Here is a 16615-nt window from a genome sequence, read left to right on the forward strand (position 1 = left end):
GGTTTCAATCACGATTTGCAAACTTACGTGGCTAGTACACAGTGATCGACCCGCCAACAACGTTTAATCTGATCGAGCTCTACGAATAAGATTAAATAATTGGTTGTATTTAATGACATTTTCTAGCTAGGCTGCTGAACTAGTGGCTAACCTAGTACGCCATTAATCTTTCTTTTGGATAGAAAGCTAAAAGTCTCAGAAGGCAGAACGAAGGTTCAATCATGTACTTTAACTCAATAGTAAGTTATAGTAAGAACTAGCTATTACAGGTCACTTGGCTAGAGGGATCAATAGTAAGTTATAGCTCAGATTACAGTAAACTATTTTATCTTTCACTAATAACTAGGTGTAACACAAATACACAATACATACTTCCATACGGGCTGTTTTTTTTTTTTTTTTTTGGTCAACTGAAACTTCATACGGGCTGTTAGATCAGCTCAACCGCTCATAATTCAAGAGCACAATTTTCCTCCTCCTTCGATCTACACGCTTTCTCTCTGCTAATCATCATCCAAACGTACAGCCACCATCTCCGACTTGATCGAATCTCTTCCTCCTAATTGAGCATGCAGACCCAAAGAGGAAAGTTGGGTTCTTATGAATTATGTGCGGTCGAGTTGATCAAACGGTCACTATGGAATGTTTGCATCAAGTCGACGAGTGCGCAATAGAGACAGCCTTTGTGTGTGTGTGTGTAGTACATAAACATTCTCATTTTGTATTTTTTCACTCACAACATTAAGAGATTCCAAACCAGCCCATCCAATTGATTTAGATCGACAATATAAAATTTAGAATTTTCAAATATATAATTAGATGAGATGGAATGTTTATGGCAAGTCTCAATCCAATCCAATTCAGATAACATCTTCATCTATAAGGTTTTAGTCTTGATTTAACAAGTGTAGCTATATACATTATCAAGAAGTCTAGCTCTTGATAGCTAGCTAGAATTCTTTTCACAAACACACACACACACACAAAAAAAACCTAAGATAAATATTTTATTTATTTTTATTTTTTTTATAAATATTTTGTTTCCTGAGATCCCTTTGTATCTTGTAATTTAGAATCGGCTATTCAATCTAGTTCACTCTAAGTGAACTAGATTTAGGTTGGAGTGAATTCCATTTTTAATATCAATCGTTCTTATATAAAGAAAAGAATAAGATTAATTGGATGTGTTACGGGTCTTCTTTTTTTTAATAACTTTATAATTCCATTTTTGTTTTTTTGCTCAAAAAGAGGGGGACAAAACCAAAACGGCAAAATCTCCGTGATAAAACACCAACATATATTAAAGAAACTTAGCTAATGAAAACGAAATATCTAAACGGTACTGCAAGTTGAAACAATTGACTTTAAATCCCACCAAACTAAACTTGTTAAAATGGTACTATGATTTGCCAAGATGTCAGCAAATATGTTACCTTCCCAAAAAAATATGTAAGGAACGAAAATACATTTGAGAAATGCGATCCAAAAAATTCATTTACTCTACTAGTCTACTCTAAGTTGTCATGACAACTTTATACTTTCTTTTCTTTTCTTTTTGACAATGAATGAAACTTTCATCGAATAGGATCAAGAATTATACAAGGGAAGGATGTAACTACATCTAGTACATCTTATGATGGTTTACATTTCAAGCAAAAAAAAAAAACACTTTATTATGATTTCGTGCAACTTGAGCAATTCTTCTATGAGCTTTTGGAATAAATTTTCTATTTGTGTCTCATAAAAAGAGTTAGTTAGAATTAAAAGAGTATGAGTGTAGAGATAACTTTTGGGTTTTGAACTTATAAAAAAAATTTGAAAAGTGAATTATATTAGGGGTGATTAGGCGATAAATGACTTAACAAAGTTGATTACGTAACTGATAATATGTTAAGAGCTTATCCTGTAATTTGTTATTAAGGAGATGGTCGGTAACATAAAAGATTGTGGTGGGGGTGTCTCCGAGCAACCTCAGTTTTGAAACCTAGGTTTCGATTGGAGGCGGCGCTTTCCCTCAGGCAAGGCGGCGATCGTGAAGCGGCGAGGTAGGGCGGCGACGTGGGGAGGGTTCTCTGCATTGATCGTGGTGGCGGTAAGAGTATCAGCGATCGTGGTGACGCGGTGAGGGTTCTCATCGTCGATCCTGGTCTAGGGCCTCTCTGACAGTATTTGTTTGGTTTCGATCCAGCCTGTGTTGCTTGGCGGCGGCTTTGCTCCGGCCTTGGTTTCGGATCGGATTGGAGGTGAATTTGAGGGGAAGGTTCTGAGTTCTTGATTTCTAGGGCAGGGCCCAAGGTTTCTCCTTAGTTTTTTCGAAGATGGTGGAGGACAGAGGCCGACCACCTGACAGTTGAAAGGCAGCTACGATGCCGGCAGTCCCTTTTTTGGTCAATCCAGAAGGTGAAGACAGGTTGATGGGTTGTTTCGATCGGAATCAGAAAAGGCTTCCTTGGCTACCTGGGGTGGTGATGGAAACGGATCTGCCTAGGTTTGTCGAGGGTGGCGCGGGGTTCAATCGGACTATCTATCCGGTTTTCTTGCCTGGAGACCCTTGGGTTTGGGCCAGAGCTGGTGTAGGGGGTTAATGGGCGCTCCGTTGGGCCTTTTGGGTTGACTTTCATCCTTTCTTCTCTTCTGATTTGGTGCTTAAATGCAACTTACGCACCAATAAGGGCACGGTCATCAAAGAAATGGGAAATATTTGGATCCTAAATTATCGTACCACGAGGATTGAAAAGCTAACTTCAATCATTGGTTGTGCCGATTACTAAGTCACTAACAATTATAAAACCTAAAATATAGCACCAAGTTATTTACATGCTCGGCTCGGAACAACCAAGCCTAAAATGGGTCAAGGGATCGAACCACAAGTGAATGCGGAATCTCACAAACCAAGTGATATGGACAATGAAAGTGGTTTGTGAAAATTGAGTTTGATTGCGAAAAATAAAATTGACAATTGAAAATTAAAATTGCAACTAAAAATTAATATAATAGGTACTAATCAAGATATGGAAATTAGGTCACTAGGATATCCTCTTAGCCAAATTTAATGCACAAATATATTCCGATAATGATCATTCAATTCATAATGGCATCAATAACCGTACCCAAGGCTTTTCAAGGCTCATGAGTCATTAGATTCCTTCAAGGGTATTCCTACTCCGGATCAAGGGTCGTAGAAACTCAATGGGGACAATCTAGAGCCTTGTTAATTAGGGCCTCTAGTTGCACCAAAAGGCGAAGACTCCTAGAATCAAGGTTCCCAAGCTAGCCAATACGGCAATCGAAATTGATATTGTAACTAACCATGTTCTAAACAAGTGTCCTAGCCATAAATTAGAGAAGTGATTAGGTCCCCTAATTTGTTCTAGACATGCTCATCTACACATTCAAGAATTAATCAAGCTCCTAAGCATGCATCTAAGCCAAATATTATAGAATATAACATATGTCAAACACAAAATTGAAAACCATTAAATCAAAAAATATTTATTACATTAAATCCATGCTAGGGCTCAAACCCTAGCTTCCTAAATAGACTACTCAGACCATCTCCAATGGAGAGGTTAAAATTTTTTAGGTAAGTTTGAAATTTGACAACGGCAAGGAATTGTCAATTTTGACAATTTTTCACTCCAACCCATAGGTTAAAATAAATAAATATTGGATTAAATACTTGTTACTCCTTAAACTTTTGCCTGAAAAACAGTTTAGTCCCTCGCCTTTCAAATTAAACTGGATAGTCCTTATTCTTTCAAATTCTCACACAACCGGTCCAAACAGGTCTAAAATGACTATTCTACCCCCAAGATCCTTTTTTTATTTTTTCTCTCTCTTTTTTCAATTTCTCTCTCTTTTTTTATTTATTTTTTCTGCTTTTCTCTCTCTCCCTCTCCACAGATCGATCTTCTCTCTCTTTTTTCAACTTCTTTCTGCTTTTCTCCCTCGCCCTCGCCACTAAATGGGTCTTTGTCTTCCTCGCCCTCGTCTTTCTATTCAACTCCCTCAACCGGCTCAGCAGCACCGCCGCCTCCGACGACTACTCTGACAGCCACTCCACGCTTTTCAATTCCTCCACGGACCTCTCCAGCCCTTCACTTTTAGCCTCCAATTTCCTCAATTCACCGGCCAAAAAAACCCCCCTGTCCTCCACTTCCTTCCTCAACTCTCCGACCTCCTTATCGATCTTCCGGCTCGCCACGTCCACCCCAACCTGAAGCATCCTAGAGGTCTCCTTCATCGACGCTTCGACCTCCGCAATCCGACCCTCCAAGTCGGTAAACGCCATGGGCACGGCGGCGGTGGAAGTGGAGCCGTAAGCAAGGCGCATGAGTATCTGGGCCAAACCACCAGCGAAAACAAGAAGAACGAACCACTTGCCGAAAATACGAACGAACCTGAGCCAGCGAGGTCGCTTAGTTCGGGGTAGGGCTTTCCGGGAGCGGCGAGTAGCGGAGGGGGGTGAGACGGTGGAAGTGACGCCGGTTCTACGGGTCTGGGCCGAGCGGTCGACGGCGGTTTCGCTTCTGATGGACTGGTGACTTAGATCTCTGGCGGTTTCGGGTCGGGGGTCGTCGTCGGCCCTCAGTTCGGCGGAGAAGAGTTCGAGGTTGGTCTGTGGAGAGGGAGAGAGAGAAAAGCAGAAAGAAATTGAAAAAAGAGAGAGAAGATCGATATGTGGAGAGGGAGAGAGAGAAAAGCAGAAAAAATAAATAAAAAAAAGAGAGAAAAAATAAAAAAAGGATTTTGGGGGTAGAATAGTCATTTTAGACCTGTTTTGGACCGGTTGTGTGAGAATTTGAAAGAATAAGGACTATCCAGTTTAATTTGAAAGGCGAGGGACTAAACTGTTTTTCAGGCAAAAGTTTGAGGAGTAACAAGTATTTAATCCATAAATATTTTATTATTATTATATTGTATTTAATTAAAACACAATTGCACTATTGCTTTCTTTCTCTCCATCTTCTTCTCTTCTGTTTCTCTTCGCCTTCTTCTAGCTTTTCTGGGCAATTAGAAAAGCCACCATATTAACAAATTTGAACAGATCCAAGCAACCACAAGTAGCCCAGATTCCAACATCGCAAACACAATCGCGACCTCAACACTGTGATCGACCATGGCGACACTCAGATGTGATCGGAGCTGTTTGAACCCAATTCTTTAGTTTTTCTTTCCAACTCCAAACTCTAACTCTCTTCCTCTTTTTTTCCCCAAATCTGAATGAAAATTTAATTTTTGGTTTGATATCAATGATTTTTGAAGGTTTGGGTATGAAGATTTGAGTATTGTAGGAAGAAATAGAAAGATGAGAAAGATCATGAATGACTTTGATCTGGGTAGCATGAAATTGAGGAGAACGATAGAGGAGAAGGGGAGAAACAATAAAAAATAAAATGACAGATGACCTAAGTCTGTCAAATTTGACAGATGAAACCAAGAATTGTCATCCACGGTGGATTTGAAGGATGTGTACGTTGAAGAGGAAGATATCTGCCTTTTGTATCCGTTGGAGCTCCACGGTGGATTTTGACACCACTGTTGGAGATGCTCTCACAACCCATCCACAAATCAATAACAATATACATCAATTAAAGAGGTAAAGGTGAAGAGGAGTGAAAAGTAACAAGAACAAGTCACAAATTGCTATGGAGTAATTATGACAAATCTTGATTTATGGCTTCCCAGTATACCTAATCTCAAGTCTTGGTGTAGATGAGATCCCTTGAAGCTCCTTGAAATTCCTTTGAGAAATTGATGAAGTTTTGATGGTGGAAATGTGAGGAAAAGAAAAATGGAAATTAAAATGAAAAGTGGGAGTGGTTAGTTTTGGTGGAGGGTGAGAGAGAGAGAGAGTAATGGAGTGGTGGGTGAGGTCGGTTTGTGGCGCTGTAGGTAAGGGATAGAATTTGTTTTGGTCCGAGGAATAGAATAAATAGAAAATTACATAGTAGCACATGACCAAAGATGTAAACACAGAAAACCCACTTTCAATAAGATTTATACAAATAAGGACATGAGCCCAGGCCCAAAAGTCAAATGATGCAAGCCTGACTCCTAATTTTAATGTAAAATGACTAAAATGCTCGAGTTTCATCACAATTTACAGGCATTGCCCCTGACCCAATATCTAATAGCCAAATACCCAAAAACGGACGACCTAAACTGAACGACGAAGCAAACAAGCAAAACCCCAATTTCGCAGTAGCAGAAACCCCAGCGACAGGGCCAAAGCAGTAGCAGCTACGATTAAATCCGTGCTCAGCTTGAATTTGGCTTCAATGGCAGTCCATAAGGTAAGCCCTTCGTTTATGTTTCTTAGAATTAGTAGTAGCAGCGAAATTGCTTGTCTGATTGTTTGTGTGGTGATTTTGCTGCATTTCAATTCTTGTACTTCTATTGATTTATGGGTGCTAGTGTTGCTTTCTTGCTCCTGGTGCTTTGTTCTTGTTGCATTTCAATCGAGAGCTCTGTAGCTTCTTTTTGGTTTTTCTCTCAGCTTAATATGTGGTGCACACCAAGTGTTTGTGAAAATGCTTGTATGAACATTTTACTGCTTTTGATTCTTATTCGACCTCTCCCGAATGGCCAGAATTGGGGGGACTGGTGGGTAAGATTGGGAATTGAATACCCAAGTGGTATTGTTTAAACTGAACGGTGTCGAATTGCTCATCTTCAATTTTGTGTGTGAGATTCATGATCTGTGTTCTGAGGTTAAATAAAATGTGGAATTGTTAAGCTTTTTCTTGATTAAGGCTTGAAAAGTGAATAGGTTTTCAACTTTGGTAATTCAATGAGGAAAGCGACATGTGTTGGTCAAAGTGACAGAGACATCAGAGTATTAGCACATCTTGTTCAACTAGGATAATAATGACTGTAAAAAGCAAGTGAATAAGTTTATTTCCACAGTAAATGTAATATTTCTATTTCTCTGAGCTCAGTAGCTCTTTTGCGTAGCACATCTTGTTCAACTAGCTCTTTTGTTCTTGAAGGCAATCAAGACCTGAGTTTGAAATGAAAATTGTTAGCCAAACATGTTAGTCATGAATGTTTAGGATATTTCTGTCTGTATTTTGTTGGGTTTGAGTATTCTGGTAATAATATGAATGTCCTGTATGCTCTAGCTAGCATGATGGCAATCAAGACTGGAACTTGCAATGAGAATAGTACTCTTATAGTATATTCATGAGTGTCTAGCATATACTTGTCTAACTTTTATTTTGTTTGAGTAGTTTGATAATAACATGGAAATCCTCGTCGTAGGCTCTAGTTTGACATGTTTGCTAGTTATCTAGCCTAAACTTGAAATATCTTTGTTGTGATTTGTGAAATATCAATGCTGCAAGCATTTTTTCAGAAAGAGTTTTTCTTGACCCGCTCTCCTCTTTTTGACTTTCTGCTGGGATTTTAAACAGAGTATGGCCTCTTTATCCATTCCCTATCTCTTATCTTCATTTATACATTTTGGATATGATCAATTGCTGTAGGGTATACCTAACATTGATGTGCCCTTTCGTGAGATGTGATATATTCATTTCTTTCGTGGGTACTTTCAATGGTGTCTAGAACCTCTGTGCTAATGCTATCTCTTGGAAGAAACCCCCTGAAAGCACCTGCAAATCGAATGTTTATGGGGTAAGATTGTGATTTGTCATAGGAATTGAATCAAAGAAAAGAGAAAATAAGAGGAGGAAAGGTGAAATGAAGGTAAATGTTTAGAGTTGAGAGATTCATGTAAAGAGATCAGACACTGAAACATGAATGGATTGACCGAAGTTTATTAAGTTCATTGTCACCCACTCTCAAACCCATATATTAGGAGAAGAGATATCGTTTGGAATAGCTGAGAACTAAAATGGGCAAAAGGTCCTGAAGGATTGAGCATTGAGGGCTGAGATGCAAAAGTTGACTGATTATTGACAATTTGTTGATATTGTTGTATGTTATTATTGTTTTCACTGTGCTTGCTTCAAAAATGAGTACATATGACATTTTGTATTTGCTGGAAAATGAGAATAGATGAGATTACAAAGTTTATTGATCTGCTACTGTTCAAATTGAATTGAGTTGATATTCATTGTTTATGGTTCAAATTGATATTCAACCGGAGGCTTCAATTTCATTCATGGATTGACAGATCTAATTGCTTCTACTACTGCCCCTGCTCCTGCTTCTGCTCCTGCTCCTGCTACTGCTACTGCTACTGCCCCTGCTCCTGCTCCTGCTTCTGCTTCTGCTTCTGCTACTGCTACTGCTACTGCTACTGCTCCTGCTCCTGCTCCTGCAGTAGCAAGATTAGGCGATGACGAGTGCAGTAGCAGAACTGGACGAGTATGAGTGTAGCGAGTGCAGTGGCAGGATTGGACGAGTGTAATAGCAGGATTAGGCAATGACGAGTGCAGTAGCAGAACTGGACACGAGTACAAGTGCAGTAGCAGAACTGGACGAGTATGAGTGTAGTAGCAGGATTAGGTGATGACGAGTGCAGTAGCAGGATTAGGCGATGACGAGTGCAGTAGCAGGATTAGGCGATGACGAGTGCAGTAGCAGAATTAGGCGATGACGAGTGCAGTAGCAGAACACGAGTATGAGGGCAGTAGCAGAACTAGACGGAGTATGAGTGCAGCGAGTGCAGTAGCAGGATTGGACGAGTGCAGTAGCAGAACATGAGTAGCAGAACTGGACACAAGTACAAGTGCAGTAGCAGAACTTGACGAGTATGAGTGCAGCGGGTGCAGTAGCAGGATTGGACGAGTGCAATAGTAGGATTAGGCTTTGAGATAAGAGTAGTAGGAGAGTGAGGTACGAGATTCTTTCTCTTAGCAACGTGTAAAAGAAAGATATATATATATTTTTTTTTGCTTTTGAGAAGTAACATAAATGGATTATTCTTAGAAAAAGAAAAAAAAGTAATATAAAAGGATTAGAACTCAAAATGAGTAGTTAAGGGGGAAACTTTAAACGGATTATTCTTAGGGCAAAAAAAAAAAAAGTAACATAAATGGATTATTCTCAGAAAAAAAAAAAGTAATATAAAGGGATTAGAAGTCAAAATGAGTAGTTAATGGTAAAAAAGTAAATTAACTCATGACATGTGGCAAGTGGAGAGCAGATTGTCCTTATTTGTAAGATTTAATCCTTATAAAGGGATTACAAGTCCAAAATATGTAGTTAAGGGTAAACAAGTAAATTAACTCACGACATGTGGCAAGTGGAGAGCATATTGTCCTTAAGTGTAAACTTTTGTCCTTAAATGTTCAAAACCAAATGTTGTGGAGTTTTGTGTGTTTTGAAATCCTATCAAGGAGGTATATGTAGTTTGCTATAGAATAAATGGGTGGCTGGCATTCTCTGTGGGTGATAATGGGATTAAGCTAGGACACGTGTCACCTGATCATTGGTACAGATGATTAATATTAATCAAGCCTTTGCCATTTCTTCATGACTAATTCTTAGGTGCGGCTACCCACATCACGTGTAGGGTGCGGCTGCCCAATCAAGTCTCAGAGTTTTTCTTCATTCTGCTGCTACACATCCCACGTGCCAACTTGGATTAATTAAACAATCTTAATTAATTGAACATTTGTTTAATTAATTAGACATTTGTCTAATTAATTATTCTTTCCTTCTCAATTTTTTTCTTCTCATCTTCTCAAAATACTTCCGCACAAATTCTCAGAGAGAATTGGATTCAGCTCCCTTGATGACATTGACCACGGTTGACCCGCAATGACTATTTCATCATTTTGTCGGAAAAATCCATTTTGCTCCAATTTCGCCTCATTTTATCAAGATTTCCGCAACTCCACTTATTACCTATAAATAAATAAAAATATATTACCTACATAATAATTGACTTAAAAATTAGCTTAATTCTAGTATTTAGAGTGCAATTACGTGCATAGAAATACGTGTAATCATCTTCCGAATTGGCCTAGATTTGGACTATTGGTAGGTAGCTGTGCTTTTTTCCTGCTTTCAGTAAATACTCTCACATTGATCTTCCCGAGTTGTAGCTGTTTGCTGGTTGATGAGTGGCGATGTACACCAAAATGGTCTTAGGTGTTTTTTTCAGTGGTTTTAATTTAGGGTTGGATAGTTTGATTTGTTTACTATTGATCGCTCTGCTTCATGCAGTCTGCATTGTGCATTAAGTAGTAATATGAGGAATCTTTTTCAGATTCCTCTTTTTCAGATTCCTCTAACTTGATTGAGAGAGATCGTTATATTAATAGAACGTGATTCCGTTCCCTTAAAAAAAAAATAGTTGGTCGGTAACATTTCTATACAATTAAAATGCTTTTTGCTATTTCTTCTAATTAACAACATTACCACCAGCAACATTAACTACTAAAGAAACCTCAAAATTGTCTTTTTGTTTGGAGCAATATCAGTCCGGTCGGGAATATTTTGGAGTTCGTACTTGGTAGTATCGAAAGTACAAGACTATAGAGCGACCCCTGAGAAATATAAAACTACTTATTGCACTGTCAAATATGCTCCGGTTCTTAGCCTATTTGTAGACGGGCACCGATCTATATATACTCTATTGTCCCCGTGGTGAAAGAAAATTTAAATGGCCCGCTGGGTTTTCATTCAAGTTGCTAATATAGTACGACCAAATTGATTAAACTCGTTTGCAAATTTCTTTGGTTTTTCAGTCTCTTGTGCTGCCAATCCCCATTTTGCCTCCTATAAATGACTGTAACTATTAGTTAATATGAACACTAGCTAATCCCTAGTCTATTCAATCTTTTTCATAAACAAATAAGAGTTTTTATCACCACTAGAGTTAAAACTTTCTTGTACCGGATAAAATGATATCCAACTTTCAAAAGTGATCAAAATGATACCTAAATTTTTAAAAACAAATCAACTTGATACCCAACTTTCATAAGTGATAAAAATGATACCTAAAGTTTTAAAAACAAATCAACTTGATACCTCGGTATATTTTGTGTAACTTTCTGTTAAAATTGATCACATGTGGTGCGATGTTTTGTAGGATTATAATATTATTTTACACAAAAACTATTTTTCAATTATTTTTTATTTTACTTTGCTAATTCTCTTCTTCTTGTATCTCTACCTCTCTCTCTCTCTCTTCCCATTTTTCTTTTTTTCTTTAGAAGTTGGGAAACATCTGAATTTTATTTGCTTCTACGATTGATGGTAGAAATTGAAATTGAATGGAAGATTTTTTTCATTCTATGGAAGAAGAAGATTGAGTTATAGATGGTTGATGGCCCTCTGACGACAAATCACTTCAATTTTTGGGCTTGATTTTGCATTTGATTTAACAAAGAAGTTAGAAAAAATAAACCGATCACTTATGAAAGTTGGGTATCAAGTTGATTTGTTTTTAAAAATTTATTTATCATTTTGATCACTTTTGAAAGTTAGGTATCATTTTGTCCGGTGCAAGAAAGTTTTGACCCTAGTGGTGATAAAAACTCAACAAATAATTACATGTCTAGCAGCTATATTGATGAAATCTAAAGTTCAAATATCTCATTTCAAAGCAAGATGGACAAAAACTTGTTTGAAAGAACGGCAAATGATCATGTAAGTTGTAAGAGTAAGGACTTGTATCCTAGCTAAAAATGGATGATATATAGGTGAGGTTGTAAGAAATTAAATACATAAAACCAAGATCTAGAACTTACATGATCTCACAAAATTAACCGTAAGGCGGAAAACATTAACTACATACCTTGTTCCATTGGAGCAATATGTAGTATACTAAGACGCAGAGGTTCGGCGAAGTCGTCAATCCAAAGGAAATGGTTTCTCCTCAGCCCTTGCACCTCAAACTCTCATACGCGTTTTGAGTACTTTATGTGTGTACATAAGATGGAATTGTGCACTGGTTATATCGGGTGAGAGAGGATCAATTTCTGTCAATGACTTAAGTGATTTCCATCCATCATGGAAATAGATATAGGAAATTCCCTCTGATTGATCAATTAGGATCCATCAATTAGTCTATCAAATCATATATGAAATATACACCATAAGCACCAATTATTTCATATGATCCACAATTAAAGGAATAAATTCTTACAGAGGTATGTCGTTTAACTTATTCTCTATTTAGTTGCGTAATCGTAATCACAAACACACAATTGCTAGTTGCTAGCTAGCGTTAGCATACTATACCTAATACCAACTACTTTATAAAAAACATTATGCATTATCACAGCAACTAAAAACCAAAGACCTTCAAGAATTTTCATTAATTCACTCAAAGTCTCTAAGTTCTGTAATAATTATCTTAAAGTAGCAAGTAAATCCTCTTCCTATCACTTTCTAGTCCTTATATTTTATGAATCAAACGTCCTAGTCCACACCGGCCAATTCCCCACTAGGAGGTACCTGCAACCTTCGCACTTCACTAGCTAATTTACTATATATATCCTTCATTCCTTCCCGTTATCTAAGATCTACACCAGAGAGAGAATAATATTCCAAGTATTAAGGGTTATTAGAGAAACGAGAAATGGCCACGACAGAGTTAGTCTCAGTGGAAACCCCAATAGTTGGAAAAGGTCCATTTTACCCACCTGGGTTTTTGAAAAAGGTAGGTTGTATGTTCATACATTTGCATTATACATTCTATATAGATATAACAACAAATATATACCATTCTAAAAAAAAACAACAAATATATACATGTAGCTTTAATTTCTTTAGTCTACAACAAATACATGTCAACGTATGTAGCATTTATATTGGAGCCATAATTATGTGTCAGTGTGTATAGGTGGTGGCAGAGATGATAGCTACCTTTCTGCTGGTGTTTGTAACATGTGGTTCAGCTGCTCTTTCAGCGAGTGATGAACGCAAAGTCTCAAAGCTTGGAGCTTCCATGACCGGAGGGCTTATAGTGACGGTGATGATCTACGCAGTTGGGCACATATCTGGGGCACACATGAACCCGGCCGTCACTATAGCCTTTGCTGCCTTTAGACATTTTCCATGGAAACAGGTAAACCTAGCTTTGTGAGATCCCCCTGCAGCAGTTTTCATATTAATGCATGATGCATCGACCAGGTAAAGGCCAAGCACATCTGGAGTCGGGGCCACGACACCTACCTGATTGGTGCTCAAGTGCATGAGGTGTTAAAGTAATCTGGAGTTCACATCTAAAACCAATTGGCAATTGATTGAGTGAGTGAGTGACTAAAACCATTATAAACCCATAGGCAATGTCACATTTTTTCCATGTGGGATGTATATATATTCTCAACACGCTCCCGCACGTGTGGCGAATTTTCAAGCCATACACGTGGACAACTTTGGGTGACGTGGAGCCCGTGTGGTCGTGAGGCATGCACACGTGGGTAACCTGGCTCTGATACCATGATAAAGTAATATGAGGTTCACATCTAAAACCAATTGGCAATGGATGGAGTGGCCCAAACCCTTATAAACCCATAGACAAAGTCCCATTTTTCTCATGTGGGATATATATATTCTCAACATGAGGTTCAGTACACGAGTTATGTTGCAATTTAAGCTCTGCGTCACTTTTTAAGTCATAAAGCTACTCTTCCCATCAAAATATTTCTCAAGATTCGTTCATTAAATACTTGAGTTTGTCGGTGAATCATCTCTGTGTCTACTTATTTATGCTTCATTTTGTTCTTTTTTGTCATTTCAGGTGCCAATTTATGCGGTAGCACAACTAACAGGATCAATATCTGCCTCATTTACTCTGTCTTTACTATTGCACCCTATTAAGCATGTGGGCACTACATCACCTTCTGGATCAGAGCTTCAAGCTCTAGTCACAGAGATAATCGTGACATTTTCTATGATGTTCATCACTTCAGCGGTCGCCACCGATACTAAAGCTGTAAATTGTGCCCTAACTCGATCACATACTATAATTTTTACCTTAATTTTGTCTGCCATGCATGAACTAATTAATTCCAAGTCTTATAGTTAGCATTTCAATGTTGACAACAGATAGGAGAGCTAGCAGGTATAGCAGTTGGGTCTGCAGTATGCATAACATCCATCTTTGCTGGGTAAGCAATCATTTGCCAATTTTTTATTTTTTTTGTTTTGAAAGGCAATCATTGCCAATTAACAGTACTTAATTAGTTTGTTCGTCATTATGTGATTAACCCTAAAATGATATATGAAACCCTAAACTAATTAAAGAGGTTTGGAGTGAATATGCTCAGACCAATATCAGGTGGATCTATGAATCCAGCAAGGACAATAGGACCAGCACTTGCTAGTGCATATTACAATGGGATTTGGATCTACATGGTAGGACCAGTGATCGGAACACTACTAGGGGCATGGGCTTACAGCTTCATTCGGGTCAGTGACAAGACGGTTCAGGCAATACCACGGCGTTCACTTTCACACCAGCTTCGTCAAGTGAGCGATGTTAATGGTGGGCAGGCTGTTACCAACTGCAAAGACCCTCTAGATTTAGCTTGAAATGTCCATCTGTATATATGCAGAATATCAATCAACTGTATCAACTACAATCTATGTAGATCAGTCAATATAGACTCGATGCGATTTTCAATTTATGTAGAAATATATGTTCCTAGCTCTATGTTTAAAGTTCACTGTACGTATCTTTTTCATTTTTCAAAACAATAAAGAACTCTCACTACACCCAAAATCACTGACTATTGTTAGATAGAAAATACTTAATTCGGGTCGAGCCTACTATACTTCATCTAATTCATCGTCGTCATGCTTCGAATTCTCGTGCATGATAGGCGTGTTAATAAGAAAACCCATCACGATCAGAGCTAGCCTCGGCCAGAGACAAAGCTCTAACCACAGGAGACACAATTAATTAACAGGGAGACTGAGAGTCAAATAAGAGGTCTTGATTGCCAAAAACAAAAAAGAGGTCTGTCTCGTTACGAAGTTGATGATGATGATATATATATATACAGCAAGGATCAGGGGCGGACGTCCGTGAAGGAGGAAATATGCGGACTAAATACGTGTCAGGCGTTCATTGGTTTAAAGAAATTCAACGAGCTGGGCTTAATTTTCAAAGCGCATATGCGGGTCCCACTACATCATCTTCTCCATCTCTCTTGAAGCTAGGATCCAGAACGAGTCCGACTCGAGCCAGATACAGGTCCTCCCTTTTTGAATTTCAATCTTCTGTCTCAAAATTAGGGTTATATGGGCATCAGTTTCTCAGATACATAGTTTCCTTTTTTCTGGGCATCAATTTCTGGTTTGATTTCTTTCACTTCCTGCAAGGACAAGCGGATGTCCTGCTGCAAATTTCTTCATCGAATCCCCCGAATTTGCATTTTGGCTCAAAGTTTCCAACAAGGGATTAAGCACCAGCTTGAAATCTTCAGGGTTTGACGCATTGTTAGGGCTCGGCAACAATTGAGCGGGCTTGTCTTCTTCGATTCCGAACATGGTGATCGATGTTCTAGTATCGAACAGTGCAATCACAGGGCCCATATGATTGCTTGGTGATGATTAGAGAAATTTTGTGAGAGAATGATGTTAGCTTCGCCGTAACAACTACGAAACTGGTTTTGGGCAAGGTCTCCTCTACAGAGTGCAATTACATTCACTATGTTGGTGCCAGTACCCAGAGAAAAATTGAGGAACTCGTAGTTGGTGTGGTTGTTGGAAGACAAAGAGAGGAGTGTGTTGAGGTTTTGTTTGTACTTTGTAGTTGGTGGTGGCATTAGATGTTTGAAGATTAGAGAAGATGAGAGGGTAGAAGGGTATGGGATTATGAGAATGGTGGAGGGGAGGTGAATGTGAATTTGGAGTGGAGCTTGAGACGGCGGTGGTTGGTGGTTTTCTTTGGGGAATGAGAGATTTGCTTGAAGTGCTATGGTGACATATATGAATAGTTCAAAATTTACAGTTTCTAATCAATATATTTCTGTTTCTGGAGATTGGAGAGGATCAGGAATCAAGAGCAAGTTTCATGCGTTTAGAAAATTAGATCGAAGAGTTAGAGACAGAGAAGGAGTGTTGACTAGCTAATTGGACTGGGTGAGACTTGAGAGACAGAGAAGATGATGTGGATGGTGTTTGAGCCCAAAAGTAATTTTGGCAAGATCCTTTAGTGGATTTAGCATAGCGGGCCGATACCTGCGGCCCAAAAATAAGCCTACTTGGGTTTGGGTTACAGCTTCATCAATTCCAAACTCCATAAGGAAAACGAGCCCTTATTGGAGTCAAATAGCGGAGATTGAATAGGAAACTTCAATCAATAATCCTTCTATGGCAAGGAACAGTCGAAACCCTAGGTATAAATACCAAGTTTCAAGGACGTATCAAAGGGAACTCTCTCAATCAACTAATCGCACAGATTATCAAGCCTCCCCGGAGCAAACCTTCAACCTCGTTGAAACCCGGCGACCGTACTTCCAGTCCTAGTCTCTCCAAGAGCCGACTGCTAGTGCTACTGCCACCGATACTACCAGCGAAGCAAGGGTAACGCCCTCGCAACCCAGCGAAGCTAAAGTCACGCTTTAGCAAACCCCGTGCTTTCTCCAAACTTCCCAGTGATTGCTCTGCTCAACCTACAACGTTGAGTATCGATTCGGTGACGCGAAGAAATCACAACCAAAGCCCTTACCAGTAAGGCAAGAAG

At 38.8% G+C, this 16615-nt stretch overlaps 1 protein-coding gene across 1 annotated transcript; it reads left to right on the plus strand.

Moving 5' to 3' along the window:
- Positions 1-12457: 12457 nt before the first annotated feature.
- Positions 12458-14641, plus strand: LOC133746119 (aquaporin NIP2-1-like). The gene is made up of 5 exons (XM_062174284.1): positions 12458-12580; positions 12764-12988; positions 13664-13858; positions 13972-14033; positions 14193-14641. The coding sequence occupies exons 1-5, from the start codon at positions 12500-12502 to the stop codon at positions 14455-14457; spliced, it is 828 nt and encodes a 275-aa protein (XP_062030268.1). The 5' UTR covers positions 12458-12499; the 3' UTR covers positions 14458-14641.
- The last annotated feature ends 1974 nt before the right edge of the window (positions 14642-16615 follow it).

Source organism: Rosa rugosa, chromosome 1 (assembly GCF_958449725.1).
Source record: "Rosa rugosa chromosome 1, drRosRugo1.1, whole genome shotgun sequence".
NCBI lineage: Eukaryota > Viridiplantae > Streptophyta > Magnoliopsida > Rosales > Rosaceae > Rosa > Rosa rugosa.